Raw genomic sequence first — 27,082 nt, forward strand, 5'->3', positions numbered from 1 at the left:
GCATTGGATATTATTATTATTTGGTTTATTGTTGTCATGTGCACCAAGAAACAGTAAAAAGCTTTTCTTTGCATTCCATCCAGACAGGTGAAGCCATACACAAGTACATTGAGGTAGCATGAAGAAAAGCAGTATGCAGAATAGTGTTGCAGTGCAGATGAACAAAGTGCAAGGGCGACGATGAGATAGACTGGGAGATCAACAAAATATTGTTTGAATATGTGAGGTCTGTCCAAGAGTCTCATAACTGTGGGAAGAAGCTGTTCTTCAATCTGGTGATGCATCTTTCAAGCTTTTGACTCTTCTGCTGGATGGGCGAGAGAAGACCAGAGCAGGAGGGGTCTTTGTGTTGGTTGCTTTTGTCAGACAGCGAAAAATATAGACGGGGTCATTGGAGAGGGGAGGCTGGTTCTTGCGATGGACTGGGCTGCGGTTTCTTACGGTCTTGGGGAGAGCAGATCCTGGACCACTCTGTGATACAACTGGGTAGGTTGATTTCAATGGTGTAACTGTAAAAATTGGTCATGTGAAGTGTTCATGTGAGCTGCAGTTGGACCTTCGTCAGACTTTGAATTCTCACATTGGTGGTTCTCATTGACTTTACTTGTATTGTGCCAGTTGGATGTGGAAAAGCACACATTTCCCATCTCCACCCCACTCAGCTAAGTTGAGTTTCATAACATTCAAGCTGTAGAACAATGCTTTTCTTGGCCTTTCTGTTAACAAGTGTAGTGAATCATTTGTTCTTTTCATACATCTGTTCTCACCAGAGGAGGAGCTGCGGAGATGAGAGATTTATGCAACGGTGCTATTGTTCATTAAAACAATAACCATAAAAGTGAAAGCACACAGCTGGCTTTGCTCGCTGGATTTAGCATCTGTTTCTACACAACATGTGAAATGCTTATTGAGGGATAGACTCTGGAACTCAGCTCCTCACTTTGACAGCTAACTGGGAATCCTCATAACTGATGAACCTTGTGTGTGAGTACTGTAGACCCATACAGGCCCTTCAGCCTGACTTGTCCATGTCGGCCAGGATGCTCATCTAAGTTAGTCCCATTTGTCTGCATTAGACCCATGTCCCTCCAAGCCTTTCCTATCCACATACATGCCCAAATATCTTTAAATGTTGTTCCTGAATCTGTCTCATCTGCTTTCTCTGGCATGTATCTACTTTGGAGTGGGAGATGGTATACAAAGGTACAAATGTGGTTGGGAGAGGGAGGGATTTCAGTTAAATGCCAGAGATTACATTTAGAGTCATAACTAAATAAAACTGACTCTACATTCTGTGACTTTCTAGTCAGTGAGAGTGTTTAAGGTGAAGTATTATGCACCTTCATTCTCTTTAAGAGACCCAACACTACCTCCTTTACGTCGAAATGACTCAGCATATCAATACTATCAGCACCGATCTCCTTATCCTCCATGTCCTTCTTGATAAATACTGATGTAAAGTGCTCATTTAGGTGTTCATCCTCATTCTCTGCCACCAAGCAAATGTTCCCCTCTTTATCCTTGAGTGGTTCCACCCTCTCCCTAGTTATCCTCTTAATCTCGATGTATGTATAGATTGCCTTGGGATTCTCTTTTATCCTGCTTGCCACGGATCTTTCATGGCCCATCCTGGCTTTCCTAATTCCCTTCTTGAGTTCTTTCCTGGCTTCTTTATAATCTTCAAGGTTTCTATTTGATTCTAGCTTCCAAAGATTTATATATTTTTTTCCTTGACTAAATTTTTCACCACTCTTAACATCCAAGGTCTCTTAGCTTGCCATTCTTGTCTTTCCTTCTGGATTGGCTGTAACTGTTTATAAAGACACAAGGGCCACAGGCAGAATAAATGGTCATGGTCATTTTCCCAGGTTGGGGAAGTCTATAACTAGAAGTAACGGGAGAGGCAAATTTTTCATACAGGGTTGTGGGTATATGTCACAAGCTGTCAGAGGAATTGGTAGAGTCAGGTACAATTGCATTGTTTAAAAGATTTGGACGAGTAAAAGATTCGGAGGGAACTGGACCAAGGGTAGGTAAGTGGGATTAGCTCCGATAAGAATCTTGTTTGCATGGGCCAGGGGGCCTGTTTGTGTGAGGTATTGCTCTATATGAATCTGATGCAGGTTATCTTCTAGCATCAGATTTTGATCTATTCAAATTCTATCTGCCCCCTTGGTATCAAAATGAAAATGCAAGAAGAACTGTTCTGCGGAAGGAGAACCAAAGTTCACATTTTCGGTCGACATCCTTTGACGTGAAACATTAACAACTTTTCTCTTTCCACAGATGCTGCCTGAATATTTCCAGCACTTCCTGTTTTTATTCCAGCACATGTAGTGTTTGATTTCCATGCTTACACTTAAGTTGGCATACTGCATTAAAATCATTTTTTTAACAAGGCCTTCTTGGAGTCTGTCATATGGCTTTGCCATATGAGCTTATTTCTAATTGGGTCCATAATGATGAGAATAACGCTTTGCATTCATTTAGTCAATTGTGTTCTCTTTGACACTGAGATTAGGGATTCAGGTTTGGTGAATTGAGGATGCATTGTAAAAGAGGAAAAGAAGGTAGAGAGATTTAAGAAGGAAACCTCTAGACTTAGGGTCTTAAGGCAATGTTACTCAAAACCCTTCACTGCTTCCAATGATGGAGCAGTGCAAAGTTTTAAAGACAAAAACAATGTCAAATCTGAGGTGCGTTAGGGCTTTGAGGCATTGCAGGTCAACAAGTGCAGAGTAATTTTCACATAAAGGTATATTCCTGGTAGTGTAGATTTGACTTGTGGATCACAAGTGACTTGTTGATATAGGAAGTGATTGTGTTGGGAGGACAGTCAACAGGATATTGTGATGATCAAAGAGAGAGATTATTCAAGGTGTAGATACACTGTTCACAGTCTGAATTGGAATTGGGCAGGGGTCCATAGGTAGACCAGGGTGGCATTAGGTACGTAGTGGCTAGCACAACCACTTACAGTGGATTTCTTTCTGCTACTCTAGTTTCCTCCCGCATTCCAAAGACGTACAGGTTAGAGTTAGAGTTACTAAGTTGTGGACAAGCTATGCTGGTGCTGGACGAATGGCAACACCTGCTCCCAGCATACCCGTGGACTGTGTTGGTTGTGATGTAAAACAATACTTTGATGTACATATGACAAATACAGCTAATATTTTCTCTTTTTTGGATGATGGTAAGGAGGCTTGAGGTTGATACAACTTGAACATTGCAGCCTTATTAATCCCTGGCTGGTTGTTTTTGGCTTCTGATGAATCCACAGAGCTTTTCAAAAGTGAATTCTGAAATTTCCTTTCATAGTAACATCTTAACAAAGGGTTTCTTTGCTTTCCCTTTTGATGGTCCTGATGTACTGAGACAGTAACAGAGTACACCACTCCAACATCAGGGTAGATATGTTCTTCATGGATCCCGGTGCTTTTCTTTGGACCGTTCTGCAGTCTAAAATCTTTGAGAAGTTTATGTACATTTTTCTGAACGAAAATGAAAAATGTGTTGTTCATACACCTCTCTTACTAGGCCTTATTCAGATTCTGTCTTGGTATTCACATTGATGAATTATTTCACCTAAAAGGCTTTGAACAGAACTGCAAGCAGAAAATTGCAGAATTGCAGTGTAAAGCCAACATTCCCAAGCAGTGTTCGTCATGTTTAAGCACTGCCTAGAGAAACTGATACATTGAGATAAATCAAGATTTCTTCCAGGACTTGAGTGCAATACCTAAAATTCCTTGTGGAGAGCAATATTTTTAAATTCTTTCTGTCTGACTCTGAGAAACCCTTCAGGGAATGAACCCCTTGCAGTTGCGAAAGCTCAATCCTTCAAAACCTCCCACGAACTCCTCACCTGCGATTTCTGCTTTCAGTAGAAGTATCTGAATGCCAAAGAGCCTGCTTAACTGCTGAACTAGTTCTGAGTTGATCTTCACAGCTCAAGAGTTGAACCTTGGCATTTATAGATGGCATAATTTGAACACTGCAAGTTGGTCACAGGTTGTTTAGAAGAGGCAATCGCATCTACCTCAGAGCTGCAAGTTCTCTTCTACACTGTTCCTGTAGTTCCTTTCTGTCCGCAACATTATTGTGGCAGAGAAAGGAGGCTGTGCTTCTCATCTGTTCATTGAAGAAGCACATCAGTTTGTCCCCTCCTCTTTTCCCCATATTCCTTGTAATGTATTTAATATTTCAGTAATATTGTAAATGTATTGTTTGATTAAGCATTCTTAGTTTGCATAGTTAAATATGGATTATATATAAGAAGTATGTGAATGGCATATGTTATTATGCCACCATGTAATATGTGGGCACTTCCTATAGAAAAACTAAGCAGATGAAATGTATCCTAGCTCCTGCATTTTTCCTTACTTTAGTTTCCAGACTTGAAAAACAAGGTAGCTTTAAAACAAACCTGAGATGACTACCTAGTTGTTGAAGTGCAGCACGGTTTTTTTTGGAAGAGGGAGAGGTTTGAGTTTAAAAAAAAACAGACAAAATTCATGGATTTAGAAACAGTGAGTGCCAGGTGGTGATTATAAATAAATAAATAAATAAATAAATAAGCAAGCAAGCAAGCAGAAATGGCTGTCTATGTCAGAAAGATAGATGCATTTGATTATAGAACAGATAACTGGATGATGTATACTGAAAGAATTGAGCAGTATTTGAAACCAAATAGAATAACTGAGAAGGAATGAGGGACAGTGGCTGAGTATAATAAGTAGAAAAGCATACAGTTTGCTTAGAAATTTGACTGCTCCAACTAAACCAGCCATAATGAGCTTTGTTGGTACTGTGAAATGTAATGTAGGCACATTTACAGCTAAAAACTTTGCTGATTATATATTACTTTAGGTTTCAAAAGCAAAATCAAAAGGGAGTTAATTTCAGTTTGTGTGGCTGAATTGAAGAAGTGAGAAAAAAACATAGAAAACCTACAGCACAATACAGGCCCTTTGGCCCACAAAGTTCAGCCGAACACATCCTTACCTTAGAAATTACTAGGGTTACCCATAGCCCTCTAGTTTTCTAAGATCCATGTACCTATCCAAAAGTCTCTTAAAAGACCCTATCATATCTACCTCCACCACCGTTGCCGGTAGCCCGTTCAACGCACTCACCACTCTCTGCATAAAAAAAACTTACCCCTGACATCTCCTCTGTACCTACTCCCAATCACCTTAAAACTGTGCCCTCTTGTGGCAGTGATTTTAGGCCCTGCGAAAAAGCCTCTGACTATCCACATGATCAATGCCAAGTTGTCCACAAATTGATGGTTTTAATAATGCACTGAGAGATTGTTCAGTTAGTGGAATCTTGCAAGAAAACATTCAAAAACGGCTCCTAAGGGAAGCACAACTTGTATTTAAAAGAGCATTTGAAATCACTGTATCAATGGAAACAGTAGCCAGACAAGGCAATTGAGTTGCAGCCATCAGTGAAAGTGATTGTGAACAAAGTTACAATGTCTAACTACATTCAAAGAGCATGTTGGGTAGACAAAAATAAATGGACCACAGAAGGAAGAGATAATGATAAAAGGTCAAGTTGCAGTTTCAAAAAGAGCACTGAATTGCATGCAACTGATGAAAATTCTGATAATGATGAGAGTGACACAGGTTTGGTGTAGCCTTGAGATTTACAATGTGAAAACTAACAGACATGCAATATGGCTTACACCAGAAGTGAACGGCAATTTAATTAAAATGGAATTGGACACTGGCTCAGCTGTTTCTGTCATTCCACAAAATGCGTTTGAATGGCGTTTCAAAGATACTGAACTGAAGCCTGCAGGTATCCAACTGAGAACTTATACTGGAGAAAAGATACCTCCTGTGGGAATGACATTTGTAACAGTGAAATACAACAACCAAGAAGCCACATTGGGTCTGTATGTGGTAAAAACAAGAGGGCCAGCATAGTGAGGGTATGATTGGCTGATACTGCAATGTGATTTGGGATCCACCCACCATTTGTATGCCACATCCCCTGCAATAGAGTCAACTGAGGATGAAATAAGGAAGGTACTGGATGATGCCACAGCAGTGTTCAAGGATGGCTCTGGAAAACTCAAACATATAAAGGATCAAATAGTGTCAACTGAAAATGCCACACCCAAGTTTTCTGAACACTATCTGACTCCTTCTCATCTGTGATAAAGCAGCCAGTGAGCTAGATCACATAGAGGGTGAAGGAATTTGTTCCAAGGTTGAGTGGAGCCTATGGGCAATGCCATTGGTCCCTGTAGCCAAGAAGGATGGTTCTGGCAGGATCTGTTTTGACAGCATTAACCCAGTACTGAAAGCAGATCAATACCCTCTGCCCAGGAAAGAGGATATCATCGCAAACCTTTCTGGAGGGAAACACTTCAGCAAAATGGATGTAGCTTCACCCTATCTATAGATGGAAATGGAAGAAGAGTCCTAAGGGTTTTTCTCCATAAACACTGTCAAAGGACTTTTTCATTATAATAGACTTACTATTGGAGTAGCATCTGCACCTGCACACTGCTGGAATGCCATGGACCTGTTGCAGCAAGGCTGTCCAAGCACTCAGTTACCATCATTGTTTCCAGTGAGGATGACAAGGAACATCTCAAATCTCAGGACGGTGCTAAAAAAATTACAAGATTATGAACTCAGAGAATGATGCAACAAGTTTGAGTTCTTTAAATCAAGCATCGCCTACTGTGGCCACACCATTGACACAAAAGCATTACACAAGTGTGCTGAGAAAATTCAAGCAGTGGTGGATGCCTCAAGGCCACAGGAAGTGTCACAGTTGCAGTCTTTTTCGGGATTTGTTCATAACTGTATCAGGTTTCTGCCAAACCTGCCTACGGTGCTCCACCCCTTGAATTCAGTGGAGAAAGCTGTGTGAAGTGGCTTTCCTAAAGGCAATGGAAATGTGACATCAGACAACAAACTCACACACTATAATCCACTGATCAGTGAAGCTTGCCTGAGTCGCATCCTTCTAGAGGTGTAGTCATGTCACATGTTGTGAGTGAATAAAGTGAACACCCCATAGCCTTTGCATCATGCTCCCTTATTACTGCAGAGAAAATTTATGCACAAGTTAACAGAGAGGCTTTGAGTTTGGCTTGGGGTGTAAAACATTTCAAGCAGTACTTGTATGCCAAAGAGTTGACCCTCATTTCTGATCATCAACCAATAGTGTCCATTGTCAATTCACAGAAGGGTGTTCCTCAAACAGCAGCAGCACGAATACAGAAAGGGGCTCTCTGTTTCTTGGAGGATACCATTACAGGATCAAACTCAAGAGGGCAACTAATCATGGAAATGCAGATGCATTGTCTCCCATTCACCCATGGACAAAGAAATAAAAAGAGAACACTCCTCCTGACATGCTGTCCCTGATGGAAATCAAGAGTCTCCCTATTACGGCAGAGGTGATCCAAAGGGAAACCAGAAAAGACCCCACACTGAATCGGGTCTGCATGGCAACCTGGCTGGAATATGCAGCAGAAATACCAGTTCCCCCATTTTTCCCAGCACCAGGATGAACTACCCTTGATGGGGTTGGCGTCGTGGGGAATGAAAGTTGTTGTACATCCACACTGAGAGCTAAAGTCTTGGAGGAGCTACGTGCTGGTTATCTAGGTATGGTCAAAATGTAAGTGTTGGCTTGAATCTTTGTCTGATGGTCTGGAATAAATCAACAGATCAGGCAGCTCCCAATTTCTTGATGTGCCCACATGTCCAGAAGATACCAAGAGCAGCTCCTCTCCATCCTTGGGAATGACCTGCAATGCCATAATGAGGGACTGACTACAGAGGTGATCAGAAGTGGGTACTTGGAAAGATTAAGGACAGAACTGGACCACTCTCCTACACAGTGGAAATTGCATCTGAGGTCATCTGCTGATGATACATCAATTAGTTGAGGAGAGCAGAGTCAGTTGTTAGAGAATAAATGTGTACAGAGCTGTCAGAACCATTTCCTGCTGTTCTAGAGTCAGCTCATACAACCACCATGGAGGAACCTGAAATTGTTTCATGCCATAAGTCTCACTTGCCAAGCAGAGTGATTACCCAGCAAACCACTCCCCCCCCCCCTCCACCCCCCACCACCTGGAAGTCCATTATCCCACAAGAGTAAGAAACCCTCCACAGTGATCGAATCTTTATGGGACAAATTAAAATTTCACCTGCTCTGGATTTATACACATTAGTTATATTATATAGTATATTGAGGACATGAGATGACTAGAGAGCAATATGTTACAAATTTGAGTTGAGATGCCTTCTCTACTGAGTTGGAGTTCATAGCTAAGCAGGGAGGATTGCAGTGTATTTAATAGTTCAGTAATATTTTTTGATTAAGCATTATTTGTTTACATAATTGATTATGGGTTATATGTAAGAAGTATGTGAATGGCACACGTCAATTCCACCGCTGCATCACATGTGATCGCCTCGCTAAAGGAAGACTAAGTAGACAAAACACACCGCAGCTCCCATGTTTCTCTTCCATTTAGTTTCTGGAGTCATAAAATGCAATGCTCCTAAAATTGATATTTTTCAATTGCCTTTCTAGTTCCCTCTTGAAAGTCCTGACATTCTTTCTGCCTCCTGGGGAATTTGGGCAAGTAGAACTAGTTTTTAGGGGAAATCTTCTGGGCGTGGACCAGTTGGGCTAGGGGGCTTGTTTCACATTGTATGACTGGTGCCACGCATTTAGGATCAGATTGCATTCTAAGAATGTAGAACATTGACTTCAAAGACAAGTAGTTTTGGCCTTTATGGTTTAAGTAACAACGGGGATCTTCTGAAGAGGAGGTTTTGGGGCATAGAGTAGAAATGTTCAGCAACAAGAAGTGCACCAGAATGTTGCAGGAGTGTTAGAGAGTACTCACAACAAGGAGAGGTTATGCAAACTCCAGAGTGTCGGAGACTGATGGAAGTGTATAAAATTAATGAGAAACATAAATAGACAGAGTCATGAGTCATTTTCCAAGGGTGGATATGTCAAAAAGTAAAGGGTTTAAGATGAGGGCGGGGGAGGGGGTGTCAAGTTTAAATGAAGTGTGTGAGGCAAGAGAACATTAGGAGCCCAGAATGTGTGCATTAGAAGGTGTGGAAATGAATACACTAGTGATGTACAGCATTCGGAGCCCAGAATGTGTGCATTAGAAGGTGTGGAAATGAATATGCTAGCAATGTTTAAGAGTCATTTAGACAGTCACATGAATTGAGTTGTATATGCACAGGCAGATGGGACTAGTTTAATTCGACGTTATGGTTGGCATATATATTGTGGCTCTGTGCTGTACCTTTCTGTGTTATAACATGAAGCCCTTGGTTTTGTGTCCAAATCCTGTAATTGCCACCTGATAAATGTTGGAAACATATTCGGTGATAGCAATCTAGGAGAGCAGGGTCAATACCGAAGTGAAAAATATACAGACCAAAATAGAAATTGGGTGAACATTGACTTCTCTAACTTCCGTTAATGCCCCTCCTCCCCTTCTTACCCCATTCCTGACATATTTAGTTGTTTGCCTGTTCTCCATCTCCCGCTGGTGCTCTCCCACCCCCTTTCTTTCTCCTGAGGCCTCCCGTCCCATGATCCTTTCCCTTCTCCAGCTCTGTATCACTTTCGCCAATCACCTTTCCAGCTCTTAGCTTCATCCCACCCCCTCCGGTCTTCTCCTATCATTTCGCATTTCCCCCTCCCCTCACTCTTACTATCTTTCCTTTAGTTTAGTCCTGACGAAGGGTCTCGGCCCAAAACGTCGACAGCGCTTCTCCCTATGGATGCTGCCTGGCCTGCTGTGTTCCAGCAGCATTTCATGTGTGGTGTTGTAGAAATTGGGTGGTTGACTTGGGCAATGCTAGCCAAATAGTGACCTCTTGTAGTGTTTCCTTCTATGCTTCTGGCTGCTAATTTCAGTATGTGTGAAGCCTACAGTTCTGCACCTCTGGCACCAAGCTTACCAAATGTTCAAGCTTCAGTGTCATTGTTTAATTTTACATGCTCATGTAAAACCCAAGACCCATTGAGATCTTAAATTACCTGAAGTTTTGTAATTTTTCATTGCCAACACTTTGCAGAAATTAGTTAGGACAGTTGCTTTGGGATAACATTTCTACTGAAAGATTGCTTTGGTGCTTACATTATTTCTGCTGTTGCATTTAACAGAGAAGTACAGAATAGGCCCTTCAGCCAATAATGTCTGAGGCAAGCAAATGAAATTATCCCTTATTCCTGCTCCATTCCTTGCATATTCAGGTCACCACTGTCTGTGTTTTTGACTAGCAACTAAGTTTGCACGTGTCTTTGAGGTTTTATTAAGTTGTATTAGTAGATTGAAGCTTTCTGTAAATCAAACTTCACTTTGTGGAGCACTGTGGCTAAAGGGTACATTTATTATGCTCCTTGTTCGGTTCTGTTTGGATCCCGCAACCCTTCTTAAGGGTTGTGGAGGCGCTTTCATGTGGCAGAGGCAAGTGACGCCTGGTGGTGCACATCCCTCTCCAGGCCAGATCACAGCCAATGTCCTCCAACTTGGTGGCTCGCCCTGGTCTCAAACACACAGCTGTGGGGATCTCACCCGCCCTGGCCGGTGACTCCATCGATGAGATCCTTCACCCAGTGGTGCTGTGTTAACACCAGCCCCTCACATGGTTTAGCGGTGTAAGTGGTATATTGGGCTGTGCCACTTGGAAGCATACGTGAGTTAGGAGATGGATGAGGACCAGTGATACCTGTCCACCGCACGAGGTAAAGTACAGCTGCCAGACATCAAAGGTATCACCTCTATCCAGAGCCCCCTACACCCATACTCCTTGTAACATAGGTTCAACCATTCATAGAGTCATACAGTAGGGAAACAGGCCATTCAGCCCAACTGGCCCAACCTAGATGCCTGACTAGAATTAATCCCATTAATTAATTAATCCCATTCATTCTGGTTACGCTCACTTCAAAGCTTTGACAGCCTGTTTTCACTTACTGTCATGGAATCATTACAACCCAAGAGAACTTTCAGCCCATTTTAACCCTATCTCAGCATCTATCTGCTTTACCTTCTGCTCCCCTTCTATTCTTGCATTATTTTCTCCTTCAGCTATTTCCTTGTTTGAATTGGCTGCCACCAGCCTTTCAATCAGTGAGTTCCTCCAGATCACAGCAACTTGCTGCTTGACTAAGTTTTACCTCGTGTCACACCTGGCTTTCTTCAGTCTCTGAGTCTGCTCGTTCCCTACCCTTCCCCCAATGTCTCTGTGTGCGCTTTAAATGGGACACTGTTGAGTTTGCAAAGTAGTAGCATGGGACAAGTTTCATATTTCCCATAGATTTTTTTGCTCGAGCAGAGACTTTGTAGCATTTTAGCTCTTGAAACATAAATTCCTGTTTTTTTGATAACCATGAGACATAATACTTCAGACATGGGCAGAGTGGATTAAAAATCTAATTTTAGTGTTATTTGCACATTTAAGAATGGGATTAAACTAGAGAAAATGAGGAGATGTCTGCAGAATGACGTGTTTTCAGTCTAATGAGACATAAACTGCAAGAGGACATTTGAAAGCTGTTAAAAACAGCATTTTGTGTGTCTTGATGCCTTTTGGTCAGTGTGTTCAAAAATGACACAAGTATTTGCTGCTTTTAACCTCTATCTGAAATTGTGCCCCAGCCCTTGAGAAGTAGAATGTGAGAAAATATTTTCCTCAGCAATCCCAAGGGAAACTCTATCGTCTTAATTTAAATTAAGGCTATTTAGCATTTAAGCAATGTAAACAATCCTAGGGATCGTTTATCCCAATGCCATTCCCTATAAACAAGAAGAACCCCTCATGTAACTTCTATGAGGGAGAAAAAGTAAAGAGCTAGTCATTAGGCTGAGCTGCTGTGATTCCCCAAATTTGCTCAGCATGCAATGCTGTCTGTGCGCCCTTGTGAAATGTTTGTGTGTTGAGCAATCTGTTGTTTATGCCTGCCTCAAAGTAGAGGCGTCCTTTAACCGGAGTTTTTTGGCTGCTCTTGTACATAATGTACTTCTCGCTGCAGAACATTGTATTTGCGAGCCGAGGGTGTTTATCAGCTTGGATATTGTTCTTAAATGGCATTACACCCTCAGGACTGCATGGGCAGTAGCCTGAGCCATGAAATGTGCAGAGGCAGCGGTGAGAAGCCAAAGCCTTGCCTTCTCAATGACTGAAGGTCGGAGTCCCACATGTCGCCAACAAGAGTGCCACAGTGGCAGAGATAGAAGAGCTGCACCCTCTCAGAGACCTGGGTTCAAACTTGATCTTGGATGCTGTCTGTGTGGAGTTTGCAAGTACCCCCTCATGGCTTTCACAGTCATTCATTCACAGAGAGAGACAATTTGTAAGCAGACCCTTCGGCCCACCAAATCTGCACTGACCAACTACCCATTTACACATAGTCTACAGTAATGCCAGTCTCCACACATTCTGATCAACTCTCCCCAGATTCTTCTATCTACTTGCACACTAGGGGCTAATTAATCTACAAACACACAGAGAAAGAAACAAGGGCACCTGAGAGAAACACATGCAGTTGCAGGGAATACGTGCAAACTCCACACAGACAGCACCTGAAGTTTCCTTTGAATCCTAAAAGACTTGTGCATTGGTAGAGTAATTAACCACTGTAAATTGTACAAACTGTACAGTTTGTACACTGTACAAACCGCAGAAAGTTAATGGGATTGTAAGGATAATTTTTTTTTAAATGGTGATCAGTTGTAAGATTATTTAATGGTCCAGTAGAATCTTGACCTCACAATCTACTTTATTATGCCTCGCACCTATTATCTGCCTGCACTGACCTTTCTCTGTAATTGTAACATTTAATCCTGCAATCCATTGTTGTCTTTTCATTGTACTACCTCAATGCACTGACGTGATGAAATTATCTGAATGGACGACAGAAGTTTTTCACTATGCCTGTGACGATAATGAACCTATTTACCAATGGTTTATTATTGTGTAAGCATGGACTGAGTGGGCCGAAGGGCCTGTTCCACACTGCATGCCTCTGCGATCACCAGCCACTCCCGGTGTGAGAGACTTGGTCAACCCCATATGGAGCAGAATACTTTTGTTATATGAGGAAAAGATGCGGGCAATGGCAAGTGATTAATCATGTGGCCAAGCCCTGGTTTCCACCCAGTTGTCATGGGCCCTGCTTTTTCTCAACTTGTAAAGCAGAAAAACGTGGATATAATTGTGCATCTGACTGGCTGTATGCCGGCCTTCTGACACTGAGCGAAAGGAAATCACCTTTTTTTTTGAAAAGAAAAAAAACAGCCCAAAGCTGAACCTCATGCTCTAAATATTTCTCAAGTTAAACCCCAGCACAACACAACCCCCTCCATTGTTAGCTACTTGTGGGATAGCCAACTTTTTGTCTTTGACAAGTACGCCAGCATTAAACAAATGGTTTGGTGAAAGGGTTAATGCCTTTATGGGCTGATGAACTGTCACTTAACATTTTTTAAATACCTTGAACATGGCTGTAGCTGTTTGAGGAACTTGGGTTGAGCAGCGTGCAGCTTGTTAGAAGCAGATCCGGCCATTTAATGTCTAGCATAAAATTTTATGAGCAGGAAGCAAACCAGAAACACTTTTATTGCTGCCACTTTCGTAGCATTTACTATCAGTGGAATCTCAAAGCCAACAGCTTCTTGCTTAGCTTAATGAGGCATCCAGTGGTGTGTGTGGAAATGCCACTCAAGGTAATGGATTATCGATTACTGATATTGGTGAATACATTAGTAGTGATCCCAGTTAAACTTTCATTAGTAAGTGAAGAAGACAAAACAATCTGTTTGAAGGATTAACGGCAGAGTTAACACGAATAAAACCTACATGGGAATATCCCTGTGGGCACCAAAATCCTTTCATCCATTTGTCCCTGTTAACAGCAGTGGCTTAACATTTGAAGTGATGCGGAAATGTGTACAGACAACAGAGGCTTCCAGTTCTGTGGGAGCTTTCAGGTAGAACAGTGTTTTCAGTCACTTAACAAAAGAGCTGTGTGATACAAAGTGCCCCTTTCAGGACATCCGAAGCTGCCTTTCCAGCGACAGCTATAACGTGGCAAACGTTGATACTGTGCCACATCTGGAGATGCTGTGCCACATCTGGAGATGCTGTGCCACATCTGGAGATACTGAGCCACATCTGGAGGTACTGAGCCAATTGGCCAACACCTTCGGAACTGCTTCAGCAAGAGAGGGGCAGGGAGGTTGAAGAAAAGAATTCCAGAGCACAGCATGTCTGTTGCTGATAGTGACATGATTTTAAAGTCAGAAATGTGCAAAATTAAAAGGAGCACTATAATCTTGTGAGGCTGAAGGCTGGAGAAGGCCAGAGACATGGCAAGAAGCAAAACTGGAGAAAGGTTTGAAAAAATTTTTAAATATTGGCATTTTGCTTACTTACGACATGTTACACCACTGATTTTTAGGACAGCAATGAAGGTCCTTCGTCTCTGGCAGTGTTCAGAGTTTCCTTCATCCTGCCAGCAGCTTCCTCTCAGTTTTCACTACCGTCAGTCATGCAAATCCCAGGTGAAGACGCAGGAATACTGTCGCACTCAGATGTAGAAGGATTCTTCATTGCTGTTTCCTTGACAATTTAGTTTTACCAGTCAGTGTCATTAGTGGAACTCCCGAACCTGGAGGGCGTGTGGATCCTCTTAGTCTGTCCTCTACCCTTTGACCCTTTTGGCATGGGTGACCCTACCGAGAGCCAAAGCATAAAGCCCTGACTCGAGCCCACATAGCTCTCTGGGTCATTGAGGCACGCAAGCCTCCAAACCCAATGACAGGGTTGTGACCCGCTTGGAGGAAATCGTGACGTGGCTGGGAGAAAATCACTCCATTAAAATTATTCTCATGGCAAGTGTAAATGAATTTACTACAGATTATTGGGACTGAATCACGGAAGTAGATACTGCACAGGAGGTCATTCAGTTTGTCGCTGCCAGAAGGAACTAAAAGTGGGGTTGATCGGATGTTAGCACTACACCACTTGTTAGATTATTGCCAAGAACGCTAAATTAAATAACGTAGTTTAATCTTATCCCTTAATAACAAATGAACAGGCTAGAAATGTTTAGATCAGGCCACATCTGTGAAAAGGAAAAAAAGAGTTGCTGTTTTATGTTGGACCCTTCAACAAAATGGTCTTCGATCTGAACCAATAATCCTATTTCTCTTCCCACAGATTTAGCCTGAAATGAGGCTTTACAACATTTTAATTTCAGATTTCCAACACTAGTCTTGCGTTACTCTGATTCTTTAATGTGATATAACTGAATTGTGCTCAGCTGAATTTTTGAGGAACATTCTACTCTCTTGGGGCATTGCAGGAGTGAACAAGAGGCAGTGTCTGTTTTTGGTTTGACTTTCTCGCGCATGTGAAAACTCATGGAGCAATATTTTCATTTAGTTAGAACCACTGAACATAGGAGGAAGTACTACTTTGTTGTTTTATGGCAACATTACATTGCAATATAAAATAAATTACTAAAACTAAATTACAGAAAGTATACATTAAAAAAAAATTAAGTGATACAAAAAGAAAGGAAAAATAGTGAGGTACTGTTCGTGGCTTCATTGTCCATTCAGAAATCTGATGTTGGAGGGGAAGAAGTTGTTCCTGAAGCATTGAGCGTGCCTTCAGGATTCTGTGCCTCCTCCCTGACGGTAGTAACGAGAAGGAGTCATGTCCCAGATGATGGGGGTTGTCTATTTCAGGCGTTGCCTTTTGAAGGTTTCCTGGGTGCTGGGGAGGAGAGTGCCTATGTTGGCAGAGTTTACAATTCGCTGCAGCTTTTTCCGATCCTTTGCAGTGGCCCCTCCGTATCAGGCAGTGGTGCAACAGCTAGAATGCTCTCCACTGTACGCCTGTATAAATTTGCAAGTGTCTTTGGTGACATACCAATTCTCCTGAAACTCTTCACGAGAGATAGCCACTGTCATGCCCTCTTTGTAATTACGTCAATACGCTGGGCCCAGAATAGATTCTCAGAGATGTTGACACCCAGAAATTTGAATCTGTTCACCCTCTCCCCTTTAGCGTGACATTTAGAATTTTGACGGACATCTGTGGAAGTGTGGGGGGGGGGGGGGGGGCACTGGTGCCCTTGAATGGAGGATCCTGCAGGGGGTGGTAGATTCGGCCCAGACCTTCGCAGGCGAAGCCCTCCCAACCGTTGGGCATGTCTACATGTGGTACTGTCCTGGGGGTCCCTATTGCCCAGGTTGTGCTCTCTTCTCACTGCTGCCAACAAGAGGAGGGTACAGGAGCCTCGAGATTCTCACCTGGTTTAAGAAGAGTTAATACCCCTCAACTGTCAGGCTCCTGAACAAAAGAGAGTGGCATCACTTGGCTTCATTTGCTTCGTCATTGGGATGTTCCCACGACCAATAGACTCACTTCTGGGGACTCATGTTCTCATTATTTATTGCTATTAATTAATATTTGTGTTTTTGCAGTTTGATCTCTTCTGCACTCTGGTTGAATGCCCTAGTTGGGCAGGCTTTCATTGATTTTGTTGTAGTTTTACTATTCTGTAGATTTATTGAGAATGCCCACAAGAAAATGAATCTCAGGGTTGTATATGGTGACATATATGTATTTTGATAATAAAATTTACTTAACCCACCCATGCTCAATGGCTTAATGATGTTATGTCCTGCTTAGACCTTGAAAAAATTCACTACTCACTTCTCAACTCGGACAGTTTCATAAGGTGTGGGAACCTTTTCTTGAATATTTTCATAACTCCTCTTTAGATTAAGTCTATTTTTTTCTAATCTCTTACTTTCAGCTTTTTTTTTCTTTCTTTGGTAGCAAGCATTATTATTCTTTGTTTTTATTTGCATTTACAGTTTTGGGGGTTTGAATGCTCCAATTAATATTTTTTACATCTTGTAATGGTTGGCCTGGAGTTTTTTTTTCCCGTGGGAGTGGGGGGAGGATACTAACTTTATATGATTTTATTTTGGGTGCTCTTTCATCACTGTTTTGAACTATATAATTGTTATGTTTACTTTGCACTGTACGAATCTTTATTTTGCTGTTGGGTTTTTGCTGCAGTAATTGTAGAAATGCATTAAAAAAATCAATTAAAAAAATGAGAACTTTTATTCTTCAGTGAGGACGTGAGTGTGTTCCCCGACTTGTCCTTCCTGAAGTCCACAATCAATTCCTTGGTCTTACTGATGCTGAGTGCAAGGTTGCTGCTGTGACACCGCTCAATCAGCTGATCCGGATCCGTCTTGCTCTGGTACCCTCCTCATCACCATCTGAAATTCCGACAACACAGGGCATACCCTCTCCTCATTGATACCATCAGGAAGGAGGTGCAGAAGTCTGAAGGCACACACTTAGTGGTTCAGGAACAGCTTCTTCCCCGCTGCCGTCCGATTCCTAAGTGGACATTGAACCCATGAACACTATCACACTACTTTTCTTTTAATTTCTGTTTTTGCTCTACTTGTCTTAATTTAGCTATATAATATACATATATATACTTGTGCCAGTGCTGATTGTTAGTGAGGCAGGGATTTTATTTCTGATCCTCACAGATTGTCATCTCCCGATGAGGAAGTGAGGGATTCGGTTGCAGAGGGAGGTATAGAGGCCCAGGATTTGGGGCTTCTTGATATAAAAACTAAGGGCATGATGAACTGTGATCAACAAACAGCAGCCCGATGCAAGAATTACTATTGTGCGGGTGATCCAAAGCTGAGCAGAGGTCAGTGAGATTGCAACAGGTCAAGATGCTTGCTTAGGCAGGAGATGATTCTGGCCATGGCCAACCTCTCAAAGCACTTCTTCACAGTAGATGTGAGTAGCTCTTCTCAGTAGATGTGATAGTCATTGAAGCAGCTCACCCTGTTCTTCTTGATCTCTGGTATGATTGTCACCCTTTTCGAGCAGGTGGGAACCTCTGACCGCAGCAATGAGAGATTGAAGATGTCCTTGAACACTGCTGCCAGTTGGGTGGCACAGGTCTTCAAAGCCCCATCAGGTACACCATCAGGGGCCTTGATGCTTTGCGAGGATTCACCCTCTTGAAAGATGTTGTGGCACCAGTCTCCAAGATAGAGATCGTAGGGTCGCCAGGTGATGGAGGCACTCCCACAGGAGTAGTTCTGTTCCCCTTTTCACGTTTCAAAGCATGCATAGAAAGTGTTGAGTTCATCTGGGCGTAAAGCATCACAGCCATTCGCAATGTTGGTTTCACTTTGTAGGAAGCAATGACATTCAAGCCCTGCCAGAGCTGATGTGCGTCCAATTCCGACTCTAGCCTGAATCAATTGTTTTTTTAGCCCTTAAAATAAACTTCCGTTGGTTATACCTGGACGTCTTGTATATTTCTGGACCACTGATCTTGAATGTACAGATCTTGCCTCAGCAGACTACGAATCTCCTGGTTCACCCACTGCTATTGGTTTGGGTATGTCTGGTATGTTCCTCAAGGCAGACACTCATCCACACAAGTCTTGATAAAGTCGCTGACAAGTGTGATGTATTCATTCAGAATTTACTTGCACATTCTCCTCCATGTCCCTTGACCGTACCTTCTTGGTGCTCTGGTGCTCCAGTCTTTAGTCTCTGTGTAAACGCCAGGAGTAGAAGTACAGCCAGATGATCAGATTTTCCGAAGTGTGAGCATGGGACAGCACGCTAAGTATTCTTGATGGTGATCTAACAGTGGTCAAAATGTGTTAGCTCTCCTGGTTCCACAGATGATGTGCTGGTCTTAACTGAGTCTACATGTCTTTAAACATGGTGTTTTGAATAATTCTAGATGACAGGTCGGTCAGAAAATATAGACCCATATTGGGCTGTATGTTGTCTTTCACACTCTAATTTGTATAAGAATATTAATCTACAACAAACCCAGAGATGACTATGAGGAAAGCTCCAGTCATGGCCCTGGGAGCCCCTACTGACATGGGTCTTTGGATTTCTGTATCTCCTTCCTGATGGTAGCTGCAGGAAGATGCATGGCCCTGATGGTGGGGATGCTTGATGATTGGTACCTTCTTGAGGCAATGTCCCAAGTAGGTTTTTACCAGTGGTGGGGAGGGATGTGCCTATGATGTTCAAAGCATGCTGCAACCAGGCATGAAAATGATTGAAATACAAAGTGATATGTTATGGGGCAACAAAGTAAGAGGCAGGTTTGGGTGGAGAAATTCATCTTTGGAAATGTCACTTGCAGTTGCCCTGCAGAGCCTTTTCTCATGCGATAGGAATCAGTAAGTTGAATTATTTTTCTCAAATATGCTTCCGTTGACTCCAACTGAGTCCAATAGATGAAACTACAACGCAGCATGTTTGATTTATATTACAAAAGGTAAATTCTCCCTCCCTGTAAAGATTGTGGGATAAATTGATGACCTGGGTCTGCCTTTTGCTTAGTTTTGTAATTAGAGGCATGAATTCCAATTATAAGAAATAGCAATAAACCTTTTAAAATAATAACTAGATCCTAGCACACACACAAAATGCTGGAGGAACTTGGCAGGCCAGGCAGTACAAATGAAAGAGTGCAGTGGATGTTTTGGGCCAAGACCTTTCAGCAGGACTTGGCCTGAAACGTCGACTGTACTCTTTTCCATAGATGCTGGCTGGCCTTCTGAGTTTCAGCATATTGTGTGTGTTGCTTGGTTTCCCAGCGTTGCAAATTTTCTCTTGTTTGTGATTGGATAACTAGACCCTAATTCATCAAAACAAAATTAAAATAGAACAGTTTGGAAACACTCAGCAGGTCAGGCAGCATCAATGGATAGAGAAACAGGGGTTCAGGTGGAAGAACTGAGAAGGAGTGAAAACAAGTTAGTTTCATTTGCAGGGAAGGTGGAGGGGGCTGAGGCAGAATGCACCACTTCACAGTATAATTGTCCTTACCAGCTGGGGGTGAGTTTCTACTTCATACCATTTTATTCTGATGACCCCTTGACATGGTTGTTAGGGAGTTGCACTCAGTTCTGGACCTAATGTGATGACGCTCTGCCCTCTGTCTCTCTCATTCTGATACAATGTTTCTGAATGTCAATTTAAACAGGAGGTTGGTGGACTTTTATGCTTTTCCTAATGATTCTCAGACAGCAGAAAACAGCAATGTATTTGACTTGGAAAATTGACTGAAGCATTCCTGACCATCTGCTCCAAAGGATGTCTGCTGGCTCTGATGCAGCATCGTGTTGTCAATCTCTGTCTGCAGGGGTTGCTGAAGAGCACTGGGAATTCTTCCCCCTCTCCCTCCCTCTTTCCCCCCTCCCCTTTCCCTCCCTTGCTCTCTATGCTTGCGTATTTGACCATTTTGACTCCTGTTGCTGTTTTTGTTAGTGGTAGGATCATCTGAAACTATAGCAGCTGTGTAAAGGGCAGGAAACTCCTTAAACATCCAAGCCAGATCTTTACATTTCCCTTTTAGCTTTGTGTCAATACACATTGTGTACTTAGCAATTGCTGCCTTCCGTTGCCCACCCAGAATGTGTGCAGAAGATTAGTTTGAAGTTGTTGGTGTTGTGAAATATTTTATCAAATTATGTACTATCTAGTTTATACAGTACAATCCCTTAAAGAGGAGGATTATTTTTGTAAAACAAAGCAATGAATTCTAAGCTACTTCAACAGTGCTTTCAGAATAGTTAAATTATAACAAAGCATTAGATATTTTGGCAGATCCAGGCATGTCAAGCAATTCTCATGAGCAAATAACTATGATCAATGCATTTTCTCCATGAGGAAGAGAACTTCTGCTGGACTGGGGGTTGCAAGATGATTATTGAGGGGAACTCTGCTTTGCTCATTGAAGAAACCTGCTGCGGAATTAAAATTCAAGGCAGTAAGGGTTTTCCAAAAACAATACAGAACTGTGCTGTGGAGTAAAATACCTTGACTGGGTCATGGCTATGTTCAGCTTAACAATCGCAAAGATGTTTCAGAAATGGTATCACAATTGTTTCTAAATTCTACTTAAACCTGCAGCCCAAATTCCTTCCAATAGAATCATTAACTATTTCTACTTGGGGGCTTTAGTGAGAGTTGTGTTTTATACTAACTTTGTTTTTCTTGCACTGTTAGTGTTTTGCTTTGCATCCAATCACACAGCACAATGTCCTAGCTGTGGTGGATTTTCGCTTTCAAGGATTTTCCATTCTCTTTCATCTATGGAGCGAACTGTTTCAGCTTTTGTGCATAGTTTCCCCTGGAGATCCATGAGGTAACTGGCTGAGGTGTGCCCATAAGCACGTGCGGAGGACGATGTTTTGGAATCACACGAGATGTTGGAGGGGCCCGGAAGGATGTTCTTCTGGACTGATAAAGGGTCTCTACCAGAAATGTCTACAGTCCATCCCCCTCCGTGTATGCTGCCTGACCTGCTGAGTTCCTCTAGCATCTTGTATCTTGTTCCAGATTCCAGTCTGTGTCTCTAATGTTTTGAGGCAAGACTTGCATAAAAAAGATCAAAACTAAGGGGCATCAAAATGAAGCTGATGGGAACCATCCTGCCACCATTTTGTTAAGGATCTGTCCCACCGTTGCATTAATACACCTACAGTATAAGTTCCAGGCATTTGAAGAAAGCAATGGAGAGGTACAGATTTATAAGGATGGGATGGACGCATTTGGAACCACTACAGACTTGGCCTCTGCTCTCAGATGAGTCCTAAAGCCTTATGGTCTGGGACCAGAGTACATCACAGAATTGCTTTCATTTTATAATCCTGCTTGAGCTCTGGGGTTGTATTCCACCAGTATCTTAAACTTAAATCATCTCCCTCAAAAGATAATAAGGCAGGTCAGCTTACTGCTCCTAAATGTGGAATTCAATACCTGAAACTATAAGGCACTTTGAACTACATCATCTGTATGAAAAGTGCTCTATAAATCAGGTACTATTACTACTATTATTAAGAGACTTGGGAGTGACCCCAGGGTCACTAGACCAGTGTCCCATCCAGCAGAGACACCCACACACCCAAGCACAATGACTTGAATCACTGACCCCTGTTAACCTCTTCATTGCCAATCATGAAGCACCCTGTGGCATGTGGATGGTCTCGGGCACAGTTCACTGGGTTAGTTCCTAGTTTAGGGAGCAGGGCTGCGGGAGTTGTATGGCAGGAGAGGACAAGGTGGGTTGTAACCTGAGAGGAGAGCAATGGTGAACGAGAAAAAGGGGGCTGTAGGGGTTTGTGATAATTGGATCACTCCTTTCACACTGGAGACATGAATCAGCAGATACTGGAATATGGAACAACAGACAAGATGCCGGAGGAGCTCAGTGTCTGTGGGGCTGAGATTTTGGGTGTTGAGACGCCCAAACTTCTGGACCGGAAGTTAGAAGGGAGGTAGGCAGTGTAAGGAGGTGAGATGAAGGTATGCAGCAGAAGCTGGCAGGTGATAGATGGATCCACTGAGGAGGGGTGGTGGACAGATGGAGGTGGCAAAAGTGGAAATAGTGACAGAAACTGGGAGGTGGGGGACGTCACGTGATGACGTAGGATCGAGACGCTGGAACCCAGCCCTCCCGTAAAAAAGTTAATAAATTAATGTTTAAGTGAAGAAAAGTTAATTAATACTTTTTAAGGTTACTTATAAACTATTCCGGATTGTTTTAAGCTATGCCTCATAAACAGAGGACGAAGAAAACTGCTACCGCGAAGACCGCTCAAGTTGGAACAGAATCAAGGCCTACTTCTACCGAAGAACCGCGGACTCAGGTACAATACACCACCGGTGAAGCAGAAAAGGAGACTGCGGCAGCATCGCCCATTTTTAAAGGGAAAGATCAACGAGAACTGCGCAAGCGTAAAGGAACGAGCATGCGCAAAAGAGAACAACCAGAACTACAAATCCCAGCAACGACTGAAACCGACAGTGAAAGTGAGTCTGAGAGAGAGACGGACTCTCTGGAAAAATCAGACGAAGATCGAGAAGATGAAAGTTCCTCTGAAAGTACAAAAAAGACTTTGAGGCAAATAATGCATAAATTAAATGCATTAAAAGTAATTAAAAGTAACCAAAAAGTAATTACAGAAAAAATAACAAATATGGAGGCTATGTTTGATAAAATGACAAAGAAACAAGAAAAAATGGAAAAGAAAATTATAGATTTGGACGTCAGAATGGAAGAAATGGAGGGAAGAATGAAGAGGATGGAAGATGATAATGATGCCTGGACATCAGAAAGAAAACAACTCGTGGGAAAAATTGATAAACTTGAAAATTTTAGTAGAAACTGGGAGGTGATGGATTGGAAGCAGCAAAGTGCTTCTGATATTGGAACTAGATGGGAGAGGAAGGTGGAGCATGGAATCAAGGAAGGGAAGTAATGAGGGCAGATGGGAACAATTGGGGAGGGGACCCAGTGAAAGGAGTGTGTGTGTGTGTGTGATGGTAGATGGAGTGGGATGAGCAGGGGAAAGAAACAGGATGAAGGGGGTCCAGGATGTGTGTATGGAGGACTGGTTAGATCACACTGCCTATTCCCAGTGGCGGAGAATTTGCCACAGTTGACATTGTTCGCTCTGGACTGGTAGAATGGCAACGTGCCTCAGGTTTGATTCGTTCGCAGGCTTGGCAGTCAAAGTTGGTGGCAAGCTGTCCTAGATGCGCTAAGATGAAGATCTCCTAGTGGAACTGGGAGGAGAAAAAGTACAAGAGGCCAGTGTTCTGGAAACATCACAAAGTCTTCTCACCCAACCAAACAGTAAAGCTCAAGTATACCTGTCCCTGGTCTCTGTTTTTATTGGTGTCCTTAGATCATAAAAAACTCACTTTACGAAGAAAAATGCACCTTTGGTTGCTCCCCAAGGTGCAACTGCATTTGAATGCGCCATCATCTTACCAGATACTATTCTTATTCTGCCTTATGGCCCCTTCCCCTGATGAAGGGCCTTGGCCCGAAAAATCAATTGTTTATTCCCCTCCATCGATGTTGCCTGACTTGCTGAGATCCTCCAGCATCTTGTGTGTTTTGCAGTGGCCTCAAAGTCTGAATATTTTCATGGCCAAAGTTGATGCACAGCTCGAGAAGCAATAGGGTAAAAGTTTGCCATGGGTGGGAATGCAAGTGGACTTACAAACAGGTCAGCTGTGATTTTATTAAGGGCTAAGGGGCTTCCTATTGCTTCTAATATGTACATTCATTTCCTATAATAAACAATTCCTTTAATCGTGTAAATAGAACTTCTGAGGTGGTGAACAGTGACATGAGAATGGAGGATGGGGCCCTTATTGAAACAATTCCCAAGAAGGTCCTTGATGTAAGTTGGTTAATTACACTCAGTAGGTGGAATGGGCTGGAAGGAGATGGTTAGAGAATTCCAAGGGAATTTCACACAATATCTGATAAATAGAGAGGGGTGTTGACTGGTGATATTCATGCCTGGTTTTGCATTTTGCATGAAAAATGAATAGAGCAATAAACAGGATGAAGGGGGTCTGGGGTTGTGTGTATGAAGGACTGGTTAGATCAGGAGGAGAGAGAAAAGGGGACAGAGGGGCAGAGGAAATTGGTGGGCCAGGCAGCGTTGGTTAGGGGAATTGGTAGTCAACATTTCAGGTCGAGAGTCTTCACCTGGACTGGCTTGACTTGCTGAGTTCTACCAACACTTTTTGTGTTGCTTCAGATTCCAACATCTGCAGTCTTGTGTGTCCCCAATAAAATGAATAGTTTTGGAGAAAGAGGCTGAGGTAGATGTTGTGTTGACCGCATCCCGTCGAAACAGTGCAAGGGAAACCTTCCTAGTCCTGAAAAGACCACCAAATTAAATCATAACACCAGGATTCTGAGCTACAGGAAAAGGTCGGGAAAGATCTGACTCCGGTTTTGATGTGAAGCCAAAGAGAAGGGATATTAAGTGGAATGGAGATGGTTCATCCCGCACACTATATCAAACTGCACAGTGACTACAGGATAAGTAAGGTGTCTGGAAGGAGTGGTAGAATGAAACTCTGGCACCGTTCTTCTTCACAGAGTCATTAATAGCTTGAATATTTTCTTACATATCACTGCACAAATTAAAATTCAATTGGGGTAGGGTGCTGTGAAAACCTTTCTCACTTTATTAGCAATAAAAGTATCTGATGTTTTTCCCATATCTGTGCTTCCCCTACATAAGTTTATTCTGAAATGTAATTTTATTCCTTCTAACAGAGTACAATACCAGTGACCAACGACAGGCTTGCAAGAAGCATGAACTGTATGTCAGCTTTCGGGACCTAGGATGGCAGGTAAAAAAAACAGACTTCTACTTTAATAAGGTGCTCGGGATGGAAATGAAATAATGCTTAGCTGGAGGCCCGGACTATTGCCCGTCTTGAATGCCTGCCGTCACTCGGTTGGTACCACTTTCCCTTCTGTGTCAGAAGTTCTGTGTCCCACGACAAAGACATGAGCAGGAGAATTTTGTCTCCACTCCGGTAATTGGTTTATTTTTGTGACATGTACTGAGAAGCAGTGAAGAACTCTGTTTTGTGTGCCATTGCCTATGTTAGGCTATTGTTAATTGACTAAAGCTCTGTCTTCAAAACTATAATTCCAAGCAAAACTCATCGCCAAACTCCAAGACTTGGGACTCAACACCTCCCTTCACATCTGGATCCGCATTCAGATCCATTTATTTATCACATATGCATCGAAACATAGCGACATTTAGTCGGTCAGTAAGTCACTTCCACAATGATTATTCTCATCACTGGCAGCCCACAAGATAGTGTCCTCTGCCCCTTCTGCATATACACTCACCACTGCACGGCTACATACTCCATCTACAAGTTTACAGATGTAATGGGTCATATCTCATGAGGAATCGGAGTACAGGAAGAAGCAAGAGAGCCTAGTGACATGGTGTTATGGCAGCAACCTTGCCCTCAATGGGAATAAAATGAAAGAGCTGGTCATTGACTTCAGGAGGAGTGTGCACATAGGCCTGTTTACATCAATGGTGCTGACTTTGAGAGGGCAAGAGCTTCAGTTTCCTAGGAGTGAGTAAGTAGTGTGTCCTGAAACAATCAAGTAGGTGTGACAGCCAAGAAACCTCACCATTGCTTCTACTTCCTACAGGCTAAAGCAATTTTGCATGTCCCCTTTGAAAGCAACTAATTTATAGCGATGCACCACTGACCGTATCCTATGTAGATGCATTACAGGTTGGTATGGTAACTGCAGAGAGTTGTAGACACAGCCCAGCACATCACAGGAACCGGCCTCCACTCCATGGACTCTGCCTGTATTTCTCGCTGTCTCAGTAAAGCAGCCAACATAACCAAAGACTCCATACATCCTGAACATTCACACTTCTCCCCCCTTTCATTGGGTGGAAGATACAAAGCAACACACACAAAATACTGGAGAAACTCAGCAGATCAGGCAGCATCGAATGGAAATGAATAAACAGTTGGCATTTTGGGCCGGGATCCTTCTTCAGGACTCTGGAAAGCACATACCACCAGGTTCAAGGGCAGCATCTACCTCACAGTTATCAGACTATTGGATAGTTTCCTGGTATGATGAGCTGAACTCTTGACCTTACTATCTATGTCATTATGGTCTTGCAATTGTCTACCTGCACTGCACTTCCTCTGTAAATGTGACCCTCTATTCTGGACCCTGTTATTGTTTGATCTTGTACTATCTCAAGGCACCGTAGTAATGAATTAATCTGTATGAATGGTATGCAAGACTTTACCTTGGTCATGTAACAATAATGAACCAATTTACCAAACTGGGAAAAGCGATAACAGAATGTAGAATATAATGTTACACAGAAAGTGCAGTACTGGTAGACAAATTAAGGTGCAAGGGCTAATATGAGATAAACTGAGAGATAAGGAATACGCTTTCTGTATAAAAGATTCATTCAGAAGTTGCAACAGCAGGATAAAAGCTGTTCTTGAGTCTGGCAGTGCGTGCTTTCAAGCTTTCCAGTGTCATGTTATCACTGATTTAGTGATGGGAAACTTGTTATGTAATGACAGCAGTATAGTGCAAATACATACAATTACTATAAATAATAAAAATACTGATGGAG

The 27,082-nt window shown here is 42.5% G+C and overlaps 1 protein-coding gene across 1 annotated transcript in view; it reads left to right on the forward strand.

Annotated features, from left to right (window-relative positions):
• Positions 1–27,082, forward strand: part of bmp6 (bone morphogenetic protein 6) — a 140,858-nt gene that overhangs the window by 80,770 nt on the left and 33,006 nt on the right. The window contains exon 5 of the mRNA XM_059972381.1: positions 25,207–25,283. Coding sequence (XP_059828364.1) covers positions 25,207–25,283 — 77 coding nt within the window. The remainder of the gene's footprint in view (positions 1–25,206; positions 25,284–27,082) is intronic.

This window comes from Hypanus sabinus, chromosome 1 (assembly GCF_030144855.1).
Source record: "Hypanus sabinus isolate sHypSab1 chromosome 1, sHypSab1.hap1, whole genome shotgun sequence".
NCBI classification, from domain to species: domain Eukaryota; kingdom Metazoa; phylum Chordata; class Chondrichthyes; order Myliobatiformes; family Dasyatidae; genus Hypanus; species Hypanus sabinus.